The sequence below is a fragment of the Mesoplodon bidens genome (genome assembly GCF_964165515.1).
Source record: "Mesoplodon bidens genome assembly, chromosome: 11".
NCBI classification, from domain to species: Eukaryota; Metazoa; Chordata; class Mammalia; order Artiodactyla; family Ziphiidae; genus Mesoplodon; species Mesoplodon bidens.
Genome location: NC_138167.1, coordinates 6,518,333 through 6,535,184, shown reverse-complemented (window position 1 = coordinate 6,535,184; position 16,852 = coordinate 6,518,333). Strand labels below are relative to the sequence as shown.

The window sequence follows — 16,852 nt, the reverse complement described above, 5'->3', positions numbered from 1 at the left end:
GCTCCTGCCTGGGCCAGTAGAAATATCTGTAGTAAATGAATGGAAACTAGGGAAGGAGTGTCAGAACTACATGAAAGGGAAGCGTGGAGGTGCGGAGGGCCTGTACTGGGTATGAGGCGTTGTTTTCTTTTTTCTAATTATTTATTTATAACATTATTTTTTATTTTTATTTTTTATAACTCACAGCACACTTATTTACAAAACAGAAACAGACTCACAGACTTCGAGAACAAATTTATGGTTACCAAAGGGGAAAGGTGGCGGGGAGGGGGACAAATGAGGAGCTTGGGATGAACATACACACACAACTGTATATAAAATAGATAGTCGGGCTTCCCTGATGGCACAGCGGAGCGGCTGGGCCCGTGAGCCATGGCCGCTGAGCCTGCGTGTCCAGAGCCTGTGCTCCGCAACAGGAGAGGCCACAACAGTGAGAGGCCCGCGTACCGGAAAAAAAAAAAAAAAAAGTCAACAAGGACCTACCATTGAGCACAGGGAACTCTACTCAATATTCTGCAATAACCTATATGGCAAAAGAATCTGAAAGAGAATGGGGATATATATAGAATACATATGTATAACTGAATCACTTTGCTGTACACCTGAAACTAACACAACATTGGTAATCAACAGTACTCAAATATAAAATAAAAATTAAACAAAAAAAGAAAGAAATGGTGAATCAAATGAAAGGTAGCAGGGACCTTGCCCCTGGAGGGGTTATTAAGCCAGGGGACTGTTTTTCCTGTCATTGATTGGAAGCTATTGAAGAATTTTTAAGCAGGACAGTGATTTAAATGTATACGTATATATTATATGGATGCCTGACATCAGTGTAGGATGAATTTTAGAGATCGAAGACTGGAGGAGAAAGGAAATAGGTAGGAGCATAAGAGAAAAATCAGAAGCATTCTCACAGGGGAAAGCAAGCAACATAATTTATTAGGTATGCAAGGCAATGCACTAAGGCTTTTCCATTTCATCTGCATAATAAACAAGTATTGCTATTTTCATTTGTACGAGACTCTCATATAAGAAACTTACTTAAGGTTACAACAGGTACTGGGTGGCCACGTTGGGATTAAAGCTGATTTTGTTGTCACAGGAAGGACCAAAACAAAACAAAAAAGCCAAGCCTGTGATGTTATATATACATTCAGAATTTTTATTTCAAAACAAAGAACCATAGTAACAATAATAGAAAATCCGTTTGGAAATTATTCACAATCTGGTCGCTGAGAAATGGGAAGACTTCCACACTGCATGACTGCCAAGCCACTGATTCTGAGGAGCCAGAGCGGAGGTGCAGTCAGAGGAAACTCAGCCGTTCCAGCAAAGCCCCACCCCATGGCTCTGTGAGTTTTTATCCAAAGGCTCAAGGACCAGAGGGAATGGTGAGAACTTAGAACCAAAATACTGGCAACAGGCAAGGGTTTGGCTAAAGGGCCTGAAATATGTAAGCACCAAAGAGGGAGAGGGAGATCAAGTAACACATGAAAAAGGGAAGAAGGGCCCAATCTCCATTTCTAAAAATACTGGGTAACTGGAGGGGCGTGGAGGTGTCCGTGGCCTCTGGCAAGTGTAAACCCCTCCATCTCACCTAACTCTCTGAACCGCCCCAGAGTTCGAAGCTTCAGTTTGTTTCTTACTGCCTTCAAAGAATGCCTCCCTCTCCCCTGGTACTCCCCTCCAGCACCCCCCAGAGGCACCGAGTCCCGAGGTCACACTCTGTCCTATCTCCCCCAGTTGTCGGAGCATGGAGTGAGCCCTCCACTCTCAGTCTCAAAATTTAGGGAGTTCTCCCCTTCCTCTCCAACAAGGAAAGGCCGCTAGATAAGACTGAACTCTAAAGTTTGAAAGAAAACCATAGATTCAAATTCCACCCAGCAGAGGCAGTGTTATCGACATACATAGGAATTAGTTTTAACACATTCTACCCAAAAGGGGGCCTTAGGAACATAGAGGAAACAAGTTACCGATAAACTACTTCCACCCAGAGCAAGGTGACAGTGCACATACACTCACGCTCAGGTGTGGGCTCCACTGCACATCCACGCACACTGTCAAGTGTGGTCTGTGGGAAAGTTCAAGTCCCTGGAAGGACACTTGACATAATACTATGGTAACATGGTAACAAGGGTAACGTGACATGGTAACAGATATAAACGAGCATGAGATGACCCTAATGTAACAACGTACTTCAACTGAATAATAATCGTTCTGGAAAAATCCTCTCCCAGAGCTGAGGTTACAAATTCCAAGGTAGCTATGAGCATCTCTGAATTCTTTTAAAGCTATGGCTTAAAACAAAATAAAAAACAACATCTAAAATCTTCTAAAGAACAAACTGAAGAAATAACGAACGTCTACCAAGAACCGATATTTTGGCTTGTTCATTTGGAAGGCTCTCCCACCAGATGATAGGAGTTAAAAAAAAAAAAAAAAACTGAGTTCACTACAAAGAAGCCGTTTGGTCCAGTGAGGGGAGAGAGGATTTCTAGAAATAACCATCCCTTCTCTGGACTCCATCCAAAATTAGAACCCATCAACTACCATTAACTACAAAGCCCATCTAAGTGATAATCCTAGATTTCAAGTAATACTACGTATAATCTTCAACAAAGGAAAAAGTTCCAAAGGAAACTAATAGCTTCTTTATACAGGCACATGACTTTTCTGAGAAATTTGAGTTTTCACCTGAAGGACAGAAATTGTTAAGAGGCAACATGCAAACCTCGCACACCACGTCATACACCCTCCAACAATGCATCACGTTTCTCCCTACATTCGTCCCTTCTTATTGCACCTTAACCTCCTCGGTATTAAATCTTCCACCCTAGAACCTCTTTAAGCACCTCCCTCTAACCTCAATTTCCTTATGCTTTCATTATTTGGTAAAATTATTTTATACTTACAAAAATAAATATTTATGCACTAAAACCAGAAGATAAAATAAATAAAACTCAAGTTAATTTGCTCTGCAGAGCCGTATGGAAGTGAGGAAGACGATCTTATAGAACCCCTCTCTGCCCTCCACAATCTTACGTGTATCTGCTTCCTGGTAAGTCGAGGTTGGAGGAAATGCAGCCTCATGCCCACTCCCCTAAATGCCCTCGAGAGGCAATAGTAGAGCCTAAGGGAGCAAGAGCTGGCAAAGTTGTCATATGCCAAGCAGCCAATCCCTCCTGAAATGAAGGCAGGTTCACTTGGTCTCTCCTGAACAGAAGAGAATGTCCAAGAAATGAAATTTTTAAAAGCCTTTGAAGATAACAACTAACCCCAGCATTGGGATCCTCTGAGCGCCCAAGAGTGTGTGGGATGAGAAAAGAATTGAGTAGCAGCATTCAGAAACAGTCCTGGGTTACAACCTGATGAGGTCTCTCCCTTGCTTAGGGAGAGGTTACTTTTTCATGACAGGAGGGAGGTGGGAAGGAGGCACTGCTTAGACGTTGGTGTCCTTCGTGGGCTGGATGCTGTTCATCTCCACGATGGGGCCTTTCTCACCTCGGTTAGCCCCCGGCACCTGCCCTTCAAAGGCTCGTGTAATTTCCTCAAAAGTCCTGCCACGAGTCTCAGGGACTTTGAAGAAGGTGAAGATCCAGAAGATAACAAGGAAACCCGTGAAGACAATGAAAACGTAGGCTCCCAGATAGAACTAGGGAAAGGACACAAAAAAAGGAGAGTCGGTGTAAAAATCTGGTCACTGATAAACTCCAGTTTCCCTCACAATCGTATTTCCAATAGGCCTGAAGCCATAACCCTTCTAGACTTCATGAAGACAGTAAGGTTTCTTCAGAGACTTGTTTATGATTTCACTGGTAACTTACTATATTTCTCTGCAATGTTTTGTCATTCCTTTTCCTAGTCATTGGAGTTAGCTGTTTCCAAATACCTATTGAGTATTTTAGGCCTTTTGATTATGAGTTTTAAGATCTGGGTTTCTGAAAGACTCATGGAAACTGGGAATGCATTCTAGATGTCCACTGCTGGTTCCTTTACTTAACAAATCAGCTCTAGGTCATTTTATAATAGGACCTACCTCATCATTAACATCATAAAGCCATTAATGCTAAGCCAAATGATGGATTTTAAATATTGGTTTGGAATCCTAAGGCTTATTATTACCATTCTGTTTCTAGGCAGAACTATGTATTAGCTGGTTTCAAGATGGGCTGGGTGAGTTTTAAGTTACTTACTGCAGCTGAGGGGAAGAGCAGTCCAACCAAAAAGTTGGAGGTCCAGTTGGAACAACCAGCCACTGCCATGGCAGTTGGGCGGGGTCCCTGGCCAAAGAGTTCAGCCACAATAAACCAGGGAATGGGGCCTGGGCCAATTTCAAAGAAGGCCACGAAGAGCAAGATGGCCCCAATACAGATAAAGCTCATCCAACCATAATTATCCTACGAGAAAGGAAAAAAGGAAAGTTAGTATTAGAGACAGCATGCCCCAGGCAGCATCCAGCTTCCCAGAGATGAGGACTGACTAATAATGAAAAGTTCCTTCTGACCCGTGGTATAAAAGAGTTACTGGACCTAGAAGCCTTAGGTCCTTGTTTCTTCTTTTTTTTTTTTGGCCTCACCATATGGCATGTGGTATCTTAGTTTCCCGACCAGGGATTGAACCCGTGCTTCCAGCACTGAGAGTGCAGAGTCTTAACCACTGGACCGCCAGGGAAGTCCTAGAAGCCTCGGGTCTTTGAAACCTAGCAGTGTGATCACAAATGTCATTCTGCACTGAGACCATTTTATCAGATGTAAAAGGGGAATAATGACCTCAAGATTTCTTTAAGAATTAAATGAGATAATGTATTTTACAAACTATATGTTATATAGATATAGGGATTATAACAATTTAATTATCTCTCTCTGATAATCCACTTGTCTTAAAACCCTGGGCATGTTGCCTCTCCCAAATGTCATTTGTATGATCTCCAAACCTCAACTACCCACCCCCTCTCCTTTCCGCACCACCCCCTCCCACCCCCTTCCTTCGCAAAGAGCACTCACCTTTAATAACAAAGAAATCGTCATGAGGACGGAACAAAAAGCCATCCCTCCAAGGCCTATGAGGTGTAGAGTCCTCCTCCCTGCCTTTTCTACCAGGAACACCTAAAAGAATAAAAAAGAAATATCTGCATTCCCTTTCATGAAAGCAACTATATGAGCTCTGGAATCTGCCTGACCAACAGCAGGATACCTGTTATAGTCACACTTCCTCTCTTCCAGCTTCAAGTTAAAAGCATCCTACATAATCCACTCTATACCTCCTCTTGCCCATCCATTCCCTATTTGTTTGAAGAGTGAAGACTGTTTTACCCATCATTCAATAGCCCTTTTCCCCCAAAAGGAATTAAACGAAAAAAGGTTTAACTAAATGACAGAAGGAGGGTGTGGAAGGACCTGCAACCCATCCTTGAACGTGTGTAGCAAGAATTCTCCTCCCAGCTCAACAATGATCAAAACATCCGACTTACAGACACCACAGTGAAGATGGTATTAACCACGCCTGCACCAATAGTGGCATAGATCGGCTCCTTGACACCTGCATCTTTGAAGATTCCTGTCGAGTAATAGAACACCTAACAGGGAACAAAAGATGCAACTGTGAAATACAATTGTGCATAGCAGTTACATGGAACCCTCCAAAAAATCAACTCAAAAAAGTCCCAGAAGTTAAGGAGTACTTCCCAGGGATTTTTGTTCAATCTTTTCTGCAAACGAATGATCTTCTGTTATCTTATCTCTATTCTCTTCTTCAATTGTCTTCAATTCTAGCTACTTATTTCCACTTTTTTTTCCTTCTAACTATGCTTCTTCTTACTGCTCCATTTAGCCTCTTCCTTAAGTTTACTTTAGTAACTTACATATAGAGGCTTAAGTCCCTTTAAGTTTTTCAATTACACTTTTCCAATAGACTTACTCCAACTCCCACCCCGACCAACAATGACAGGCATTGATGTCTCCACTTGATAGTGAAGAAACTGAAGAGTAACCTCAGCCTGATCGTGATTTAGAAGCAGAACTTGGGCTGGAATTCCAGGGGGTAGGTCTTTGCAAGTGTTTTACAAACTAACACCAGCTATTATTTTAATTGAATAGACACTATTAAATAAACTACAACTTAATGTATACTATTTTTATTATTTGCTCAACACTGTGCTACTACGTAGGGCTGCTACAACTACCACAGCTAAAGAGATGTCAAAACACTGGTCTCAGACCTCAAGATAACAAGGGAACAGGATCTAGATCGCTCAGTCCCTCAGGTTTGGTTTAGGGGTTTATGATTTCACCCAGAGTACCTGCCCTCGTAGCAGCCAGTATTCATCAGACTTTTTGATGAACATGTGCTTCGACAATGGGAGTGACCGTCTCCAGAAACAAGTCTTCAAATCCCTACAACCTAAGATAGAAACTATGTATATTTTCCAAAATAAGATTCAGGCTGAGCTCTTGGAAACTGAGATATGGAGTGTCATCCTCATTGAAAACTGCTGCTCTAGGAGAGAAGCGTGGAATTTAAAAAAAAAAAAATTGAAGAATATTTAATAATATAAAGCTTGTGAGGAAAGACGTTTGAACAGTTAAAACTAGAGATGAATAGCTATGCCAATTCTCTTCCTTATATAAAAGCTCACATATCAAAAACCTAGCACGTATATACGCATCTCAAGCAAACTTCTTACAGTAAAATCTTGCTGCCTGGTGCCACGGAGCTAGGCCAGCCACATCATCTTACCTAAAGGCAGTTTACTCTGCTGGTTAAACACTATCCAGCCTCTTACCCCTCTGCCTTTAAGGGAAATTAGAAAACATCGTTTGTTCAAAGGTAGGCTGGAAAACTGACTTTCACACACCATTTCCTGAAAGGGCGGGGGTAGGGGCTGGGGGATGGGTAGGTCCGGCTGGCAGAGAACTCATCTATCATTTGTAACTTTCCCGGGTGGTTTTTTCTGATCCTGTTGTGCAGGGCTTCGACTCGGGGGAGGCAAGCAGGCGCCTGGGGTATAGAATTGAAGAAGGCGGTCCTTCTCAGGACACGTCTTATATCTGGACACCTCACTCTAGTCCCAGCCTCGCTGTTCTGGAAAGTCTTGAGAGTATATTTGATTACAGTGGTTTTTCAGATGTGGAAATTTGAGATTGAGATCCATCAAAACCACCTGAGAGGCTTTTTCAAACTCTCTTTCCTCCCAAGGTCTGATATAACAGCCTCTAAGTCCTCAGGAGATGCACTGCTATTTCAGACACAAGTATCCTTGTGGTGCGTTAGGGAGACAAGGCTAAGGACAAACTTGGTATTTTGAGTTATCATGTGTTTTGCAAAACGCTTTGTCATGAAATGATTTGATCACACCGATCACATTATGATGGGAAACCCTCAGGGCGTGAATCAGTACTTAGAAGGGGGACAGGGGTGGGTGTTCTTCATATCCAAATCTTTTATCTGCAAAAGGATAGGTGTAGGAATACCCTCTCTGCCCACAACCAAGACTCAAGAGCAGAAGCTGATTTTTGCATAGAATACAATGGCTACCTGCCTACTGCTAGCTTCCATTTTGCCTCACACTTAACTATCATAGTCACTATTCTAAGTTGTAAAAAATATAGAGAATGATAAGCCCAGCTCACTCTGAAGTTGTCTGTGTGCCCACACACCTCCTAATTGCTCCCCAGGGCTTTACGCTGATTTTAAATTGTACAGTCCTGGGAAAAAACCCAAGGTATATCAACTCTCAGATCTGCTTTGATTATATGAATTACGTTATCACTGATAACATCATGTAATAAGACAGATCAGAGTTAAAGAGGACTGAAAATTTCTAAAATGAGTGGTCAAAAAAAGAGGATTAATAAAAATTGACAAATTGTGATACTCTATGTATTAAAAAAAATCTGGAAGAGGACAAATGTTAACTATAAGTTCCAAGGCTAAGGGTGACAAACTTTTAATTGAGTCTCTCATCTTTCCACATGGAAAACATGAACTATAGATAATTTTAAGAAATAGAAATTCCCTGGCAGTCCAATGGTTAGGACTCCATGCTTCCACTACAAGGGGCATGGGTTTGACCCCTGGTTGGGGAACTAAGATCCAACCAAAAAAATAATAAAAAATAAATAAATAAAAATGAAAAAAACAAAATGGAAACCTGGAGAAAGAGCATTTTTTGAGAGGCTGCTCTGTGGCAAGCATTGTGAGGGACCCCTGGATATAAAAGAAGGTGAGCAACAGCCAATGCTATTCACCTCTGGTCAGGTGTTTTAAGTGGAATACTGTAGGACACGTTTGACATACAAGTGGGCACTCACAGCATTGATCCCCGAGAGCTGCTGAGACAGCTGGAGCATGATGGAGATGATGAGGGGCTGTCGGTAGCTGGGGGCTCGGAAGAGCTCCACCACAGTGACTTTTTTTTCCTGTGCCATCCTTAGACTCTCATCTTTCATCTCTTGGATGTCCTGAGCCACATCCTGGGTGCCCCACAATCGCTGGAGAACTGGTGAAAAGCATGAAGAGGAAAGGTTAATAATAAGGTGCTGTCCCGAATTCCTTTTCCCCACGAGACGGATGGGAAGAAGCCGCCCAGAGGAGCCCCGCATCTGGCGGCTCAATCAGCATCTGGCTTTAACTCGCCTTCTCACCCCATCCTTCAGGGGCTGCAAGTTTCTGACTTAAGCATAATCAGACAGGGAAAGGAGAGGACAGAAACCAGATCCAATGTCCTCATCCTAAAACAAACCACAAGCCTAAGATTCCTGCAGTGAAGGTGTGAAGGGTACTCACTCTCCTTAGCACTCTCCTCTTCCTTTTTGTTAATGAGCAAGAATCGAGGACTTTCAGGGCAAAATGGAAGGGCGGCACATTGGAGGATGGCTGGGATGATGGTGAAGCCCAAGAGCAGGGGCCAGAGCTCTTCAGTCCCCAAGATGGTTTTTAGACCAAAGATCTAGAAACCGGACAAAGAAAATACTATAAATTCCATACTTTACAGGCTACACGTTGATTTAAAAAAAATGTTCCGAAGATCATCCGTTCTTTTATCACGGGAAAAGATAGTCTACTACTTTGTCTACCCTGCCTGCTTCCTTAGCCGTCTGGGAACTATAGTAATATTAATTAATGTCTGAAACATGTATAGTTGAATATGTGCCAGACATTCTTTTTTTAAACTGAAGTATAGTTGATTTATAATGCTGTGTTCATTACTGCTGCACAGCACAGTGATTCGGTTATGCACATATATATATATATTCTTTTCCATTATGGTTTATCATAGGATATTGAATACAGTTCTCTGTGCCAGACATTCTCTTGACTGTCTTCTCTATGTAAAGTCATTTAATGAGTTGTGAAACTAACACTCAATAAGTTCTAGAGTACCTGGGCCACCAGGATCCCAATAACGATGCCCAGCTGGTTGAGAGTGCCAAAGGCCCCCCGCAGGGCAGTGGGAGATATCTCTCCAATGTACATGGGCACGAATCCTGTGCAGAGTCCACAGAAGAGACCAATAACCAGTCGGCCCAGGATCAGCATTTCAAATGACTCCGTTATTTTGCAGAACCCCATAAGGCAGCCACCAGCGATGGCCAACAGGTTGACAATAAGCATTGAATTGCGCCTGAAAGATTAAACAAAAACAAGGGAAGTTAGCAAAGTAGACCCGATCCCCCCCTTCTTCCCTAATCATTCTACTCTTCTCCAGGCTCATATATCTTTTGGTCTAATTTTTCCACTTTCTAGTATCAGAACATATCTGGTTGGGATAATCAAGATCAATGGTTCTTACACCTCAGTATGCATAAAACTCACCTAGAGAACTTGTTTAAGATTCTCCCCTCTACGTCCTAGCTGTAGGCTAGGATTTTAGCAAGCACTTTAAGGCCAGTTGTTCTCAAAGTGGTCCACAAACTAACAGCATCAGCTAGAAATTTGCTAGAAATTAAAATTGTCCCACCCTACCCCAGACTCATCATTAGGCCTGAATCTGGGTTGGAGCCCAACAATCTGTGGGACTAGTTTTCCCTTGATGGAAATTTGAGGTGCTCTCATTCAAATGCATCATCACCTCCCTGCTTTAAGCCTCAATACTTGTCCTCAATGCAACCAGTACAGACCCCTTCCTTGCCCAGTTTCTGATCAAGACCTGCCAAACCGGGACTTCCCTGGTGGCGCAGTGCTTAAGAATCTGCCTGCCAATGCAGGGAACACAGGTTCGAGCCCTGGTCTGGGAGGATCCCACATGCCGTGGAGCAGCTAAGCCCGTACACCATAACTACTGAAGCCCACACGCCACAGCTACTGAAGCCCGCGCGCCTAGAGCCTGAGCTCCGCAACAAGAGAAGTCACTGCAGTGAGAAGCGTGCGCACAAGCAACGAAGAGTAGACCCCACTCACCGCAACTAGAGAAAGCCTGCGCGCAAGACCCAACTCAGCAAAAAAAAAAAAAAAAAAAAAAAAAGTATTAATACCTGCCAAACCGGTTGACAAAGAGTCCAACAGAAAAGGAGCCAACCATACCGCCAACGGAGAAGATGGCCACAGACAAGGACCATATGGACGTGAGTACCACCTCAGAGGGAGGGTTTTTAAACCTCTCTTGCAAAGTGTAATTGAGAAAGTCCTTTATGATCTGCAAATTAAAATGGTTGGTGGGAGAAGAGACCATTACAACTGGATGAGAAAAGAAACAAACATTGGGGATCCTCCCCTCCCTAAGAGAACAGCATTACAGTTACTTTCTTGGTAGCAGATCAAGGGAATAAATAGATGGCAATGGAAGAGACAGGTAACACACTGGAGTTAATGTTACCAGCTCTGAAAAGAATAATTTTTTATTTGTCCTGAAAATTCCAGTAGGTAGTAGTACTGATGTACTCTTGTTCAGTGACTATCCCAGCCACCCTCCCGCCCTGAGACTTTGTAACTAACCCCTAAGAGATAATAAAGGAAGTGTGTCACCGTAGGATGAGAGGAAGAATAGGTACAGTCCAGGGTACAGGGAGCCCCTGAGCCTTTTGCCTTGATCAATGATTCAATTAGACCCCCACCAATATCATTCCCCCTCTAGATCTTAGCCAAGCTACCTACCAAGTCTGTCTAAAGTTGTTAATTCTGGAAACACTACCTAAAGGCATAATTATCCTATTCCAAACTCGAGCTGCCTGGTACTCACCACCTCAGGAGCATTGATGACTCCAGTGTTGTAGCCAAACTGGAAAGAGCCTATTGTAGCAATCGTGACGGCAAAGATCAGAGGGGCGGTGACCTGGTGGGGGAGGGAGGAGAGAAGAAACAGTCAAAACTCTTGATGGATGATTGCCTCTTATTAAGGAGATGTACATATCAGGAGAACTCAGCCTGTGAGCAGTATGAAAACAACAAAAACTTAACGATTTAGATAATCAATGAGGAACACGAAAGAACTGAAGAGCTTATCTGGAAATACATAGGTGAGCATATAGAGTAAACTTGGGGAAAGTGGCAAGAAAATTTGGGAAAAGGGAGACGTTAAGAGAACTGGGTTCGTCGGTTTGGAAGCATTCAAAAGACAGCCCCAGGTAAGAGCAAGCATAGAACTGTGCTCAGGAATAGAAAAAATTGTGAGGGCAGAGTAAAATGCCTTAGGATTGCTAAGAACAATTGACTCTGGAAACAGCTAGATCCAGCGTATGCTCACCCGTACCCCAGATTCCACAGAAGCCCGAGTACTGGTGGTGTGTCGTCATCACCAGGCTGCTCTTAACTGCATCACGTAATCTACAGGATCAACCTACTGTATCCTTGGTCCCATCTGAAATTCTTCCCGTTCACTTAATAGTGTACTGCTATCCCCCACCCACCCACCAGGGGGCGAGCACAAGCTCACGCCCAACCCCAGATGGAGACATTTTGTAAGGGGCTGTGCAGTAATCAACCCAGTCATCACTCACCTTGCTAGGAATAATTCCAGTGGGCGTAATCTTACTTTCCACCTCAAGGTAGCTCAATTTTTACGCCTGAGAACCCCAACCCTTCCTCATCTTAAACTCCTTCCCTCTCAGGTCAGACAGTGGCAGGCCAGGAGTTTCAGTTCCCCAAATTGATGTTGCCTCCCAGGCATCTAGTACCCCTGAAGCCCCGCCAGGGCTTCCTCTCCTTTTAGTAAAATCCTCTCCTTTTAGTAAAAACCTCTTCTTTTTCTCTCATCATTTACTATTCTTGAGGGCCTTCCCACTTTTTCATCCCTTCTCTTATTTTCAAGTAAGTTACCTTAGTGAATGAAAATACGTTTCTCTCTACAAATACTGCATCCATAATACACAATAATACATTAAAATATTGTGCATTCACAATCAACCACAACAGGAAGGACAACTGGAATTCTCTCTCCTTAGTATCCAGGGAATCCCATAGGTCATAGAACAGATGGCTGGACACCGACCCAGGCCCCAAAACAAAGCCTAGGTCCTTTCAAGGTCTAAGGCGTCCAGAGAAATCCTCTTGCTGGTTCTCAGATCCACACTCGTAATCAACACAACCAAGCAGCCCCTGATCCCCTGAACACTCAACCGGTTTCACCCTCACATTCTCAGTAGCCTGTAATTGTATTAAAGAGAGAAAAAAAAACGAGAAACAAATATAACTTCTCCAGGTGACTTTCCCTACCACAGGAAGGTGAATCAGACGGGGATAAATCCTTTATAGGAAATGACATCCACAGAGAACTGGTGGAACTGTGGCAGTGCAGGCTGGGGAAGAAACGGAAAGGCTTTATTTAAGATGGCTAGGTGACTCCGTATAAAAGAGCACAGCCATCACCATTAAGGCTTGCCTTCCGGAGCGTACCCCAAACAAGCAAAACCCAGTAACTGTATGGTTCTTACCTTCGCTCTCCCCATGGCCCTCAATTAATTCCTTTCAAATCTTCAATAAAGGTCTAGAAGTGGGATTCCAGAGACCCCTCTTCCAGCCAACAAAACCTCCAAAAATGTCCTTCTCAGCAGCAAGTCTTCCGGCAGGTCCTCGGTACCGCTCCAACGTCTCCTCACCCACCCTTAGGATGGGCACCTACTTATAAGCTCCGCAAAGGGCGGAGCCTGGGCGACAAGCCCCCAGCCCCACCCAGCCCCCGCCCCCAGTGATCTCCGGACCTCCCGGAATTTTGTGACCTCAAGCTCTGCCCCCACCCTAGACCACACCCCCCCATCTCTTTAAAACCACATCCTCCACCCTCCCTACTCCGTGGTTTTTTTTTGTTTTTTTTTTTTTAAGCTCGTCCTCCTTCCCTCTTCTAAGAGCAGCTACAGCCTCTTAGTTTCACAGACAAAAATGCTACCAGAAAAGCCTGGAGGGAGGGCAGATACACTTTATGTTTTGCTCTCGCAAGGGCTCAGAACTGAATCAATCCGTAAAGAGATGAGAATAAACGCTATCTATAGAAGGCAAAGTCGAGTGGGTGCTACCATATGAGAGTTAACGGTGTTTGACGCAGTGTAAACAGAAGCTCTTCCTAATCCTATGAGTTTATCGGCTGCTCTTTGACTGTAGGCTGTGTCCACAATCTTGAAGGGGAGGGAAGGACAGTCTGAGAGAAGGAAAGCGAGTGGAGGAAGAACTGGAAGAATTTGGGGCTCTGCTTGTCCTCTGATGAGCATGCTCTCTCCTGGGAGAAAACCTGAGTGTCTAGGAGCCAAACCAACTCTCCTGGGCTGCAGAAAGCAGAGGATCGGCTGCCCATGGGACACAATCCAAATTCCTGAAAATACGGCATTCACCAACTCCCCACCCATTCTGAATTCTACCCATTCTGCGGTGTTTTGCCTCTAGTCTCGGGTTTACAGTACCTCGAGAGAGGACAATGATCAAATTCCGTTAAACAGGTATTTGCGGAGCACATACTACCCATCAGACGGATTCATCAGTATATAGGACAAAAAAGTCCTGGCCCTCAAGGAATTTATGGTGCTTCTCTTCTTCCACTTAAAACATTAAAAAGGGAAGAGGCCAACCGATTCTTACACAACTGGAGTTCATTAGCCATATCCTATTCCTTCTGGGCTGTGAATTTCTTGAAAGAAAAGGGTGAGATAAATATCTGATTTCTAAGCCATACAAGCAAAGTGAGCAAGATTGATTAGGAGAAGCAGGTAAGAAAAATGTGAGCACAGGAAGATGAAGGAAAATAAAAGGAGAGAGAAGTGCTTCTGTGTGAGAGGTAACGAAGGAGGAAACGTTTGTTGTAGGTAGAGTTGGGTGGCTTTGCTGGGGGGAAATATCAGTAGTCAAATTCCTAATGCCTATGAATCTGTAGCCTAGCAGGCCCTGCAGGGAGAGAGCGGGTGGGGTGCGACAAACCGGTAAAGAGGTAGAATTATGCTAGAGGAGCCACTGAAGAACGTATACCTTCCTTTAGGGTTTTGGTTGGGAGCCTCTTATTCAAACTGGCACTACTAGACCTGAAACAGACCCCATCGTGTGGTCTTTCCTGAAATGAGGATTTTTTAAAAAAACTGAAGTCTATAACTGACTTACATGATTATATTAGTTTTAGGTGCACAACGTACTGATTCGATATTTTTATACATTACAAAACGAAACCACTAAATGAGAATATTTTCTAAATCTCGTTGTTAGCTGAGAGAACTGGCGATGAGTGAAACGTGACAACCAAAAAAACCTTCCCTGAGGTCATTCCTCCCCTCCCCCACTCTCCCAATCTTCCAGGAAACCCTGAGCCTAGAGGCCCCTTTAGTTACCACAGCAACTGAATTTAGCAGCCAAAGGACAAAATATCCTGTATGGCAGCGCTGCCAATAAACATTCAATCTGAGTCATTTATGTAATATTAAGTTTTCTAAGTGGCAGCATTAAAATTTTTAAAAGAAAAACATAGGAAACAAGAATAATTAATTTTAATAATTATTTTATTTGACCTGATATAGCCAAAATAATACTATTTGAGTTTGATTAAATTACAATTGATTTATAAATATATTAAACTATAATTGACTAAATTATAATCAATTTAAAAATTATTAAGATAGTTTACTTTTTTCCTACTAAGTCTTTGAAATCCCATGTGTATCTTACATCCCCACTTAGACTCTGTTTTCTACAGCTAAAGTAATATGTCGTTCTAATCAAAACAACGAAGTTGTGTTTAACGGGAAAATATTTTAAATGAACTAAAATTAGCAATTCGATTCCTCAGTCCCACCAGCCACATAAGTGCTCAGCAGCCCCAGGAGGCTGGAGGCTGGACCCTGAAGCCTCACAGTGATGTGTTGCCCACGCGAGTCTTTTCTCCATTCTTTGACTTTTATTTATTATTTGTCTCACAATGTCATTCTTTTTCTTCTTCTTCTTCTTCTTTTTTTTTTTTTTGTCCACACAGCTTGTGGGGTCTTAGTTCTCTGACCAGGGATCGAACCCACAACTTTAGCAATGAAAGCGCAGAGTCCTAACCACTGGACTGCCAGGGAATTCTCTCACAATGTCATTCTTGGCTCTAAATCACTGTCTTTTATTTCTCCCTCTCCCTTGCCTTAGAATAATTATTCCATAATGTTTTGCAAGAGTAAATGGCACCAGTGAAAGTAAAAAGTAGGTCTTTTTGCCCTTCATTTACTCAGAGCAGGCTCCAATGTAATTCCAGAGCGCAGTTATTTTTCCAATACTTATTGAAAGAACAGACGAAATCATTGTAAAGGCCTAGGATTATACCTATCCCAAATAATTTGTGTAAAACCAGTGTAGTGAAACAATACTGAAGGGTCAAGATTTAGATGTCTGAAATCTGTAGGTATTTTCTGCTTGGTAGAAAAAGAGGGAGGGTGAAGGGGAGAGAGATCTGAAACCTGTTTTCTCTGGCTAAACTCAGTCTGAGAAAATTACCTTTAAGAAAGCTAAGCAGCTTAGAGGGAGAGAGAACACTTCTATCAATGTATATTTTTAAACGGTAACAACTGGAATTCAGCTGGATCTCAGGAATCTAAAAGTATGCTGAATATATTGAGATGAATACTCCTTGAGCAAGTGGGACTTAATATAAGTTCCTGCTTCTCAGAAACCAGATCAGGAACCGGACTTGTCCCCAAGGTGACAGGGACCTCCAAGTTAGGCAACCCTCACTGTGGGCCACAGATAACAGTTGTTCAACATGACTGTTTGCTGATGTGTTGAGGGGATTGGCTGGGGGACTGGGGTCTTGGGTGCACTTTGGAAGCAGGCACCACGAGATTCCAAGCTCCACCCAGGCTGGAGCCACAGCTCTGGTGACCAGTCTCCACGGAGAATGCCAGCGGAGGAAATGTGGTCGATAAATTTCAAAATGGAATAGGTTGGGGAGGAATGTTATGAAATCCCCACCTAATAGTTTAATGGAGGTCTGCTTAGAAGAATGGGAATGAATGAATCATGACTTGAAATCTCTTAGATCCAAATGCAGGTAATCTGCCACCGTGAATCTCAATCTCCTTTTCAGGTTGCCCTGTGAGAGGATGTTTTGTAATATGATAACCAAGCAGGAAAACAAACAGATCCCAAATCCTAAAACCAGGGAACAAAGGGCTGTAAACATATTTACCTTGTCAAAGTAAAGACAGGGAAAACTACCTCTTCAACAGAACAATGTAAATGGCATTTCAAGGCACAGAAAAAGCTGCTTTGAAGATATCCAGAGCTAATTCTACTCTTTGCTCATATTTGTAATATTCCTCATAAAGAACAAGTTTTGCATAGAATGTTATTTGTTAATTTTCTTTTATTAGGTTAGGTGTAGATGGAGTTTATTTTGAATCTGAAAAAACCTTAGAAAATAAACTCTCAGGGTGAAGAGAGAAAAAATTTGAGAAATGTTGATTTTCCT

General features: G+C 42.8%; 1 protein-coding gene across 2 annotated transcripts; it reads right to left on the bottom strand.

The window, feature by feature from the left end:
• Positions 1 to 910: 910 nt before the first annotated feature.
• On the bottom strand, positions 911 to 13,045 carry SLC2A3 (solute carrier family 2 member 3). Of its 2 annotated transcripts, XM_081248173.1 has the most exons (11): positions 12,870 to 13,045; positions 12,652 to 12,734; positions 11,180 to 11,272; positions 10,476 to 10,636; positions 9,385 to 9,625; positions 8,788 to 8,950; positions 8,313 to 8,500; positions 5,474 to 5,578; positions 5,007 to 5,108; positions 4,197 to 4,400; positions 911 to 3,655 (listed from the first exon to the last, which is right to left on the bottom strand). In XM_081248173.1, the coding sequence occupies exons 4-11, from the start codon at positions 10,520 to 10,522 to the stop codon at positions 3,443 to 3,445; spliced, it is 1,263 nt and encodes a 420-aa protein (XP_081104299.1). In that variant the 5' UTR covers positions 10,523 to 10,636; positions 11,180 to 11,272; positions 12,652 to 12,734; positions 12,870 to 13,045; the 3' UTR covers positions 911 to 3,442. The 2 variants fall into 2 exon arrangements, with proteins under 2 accessions (XP_081104299.1, XP_081104298.1); XM_081248172.1 differs by lacking the exon at positions 12,652 to 12,734.
• Positions 13,046 to 16,852: the final 3,807 nt, after the last annotated feature.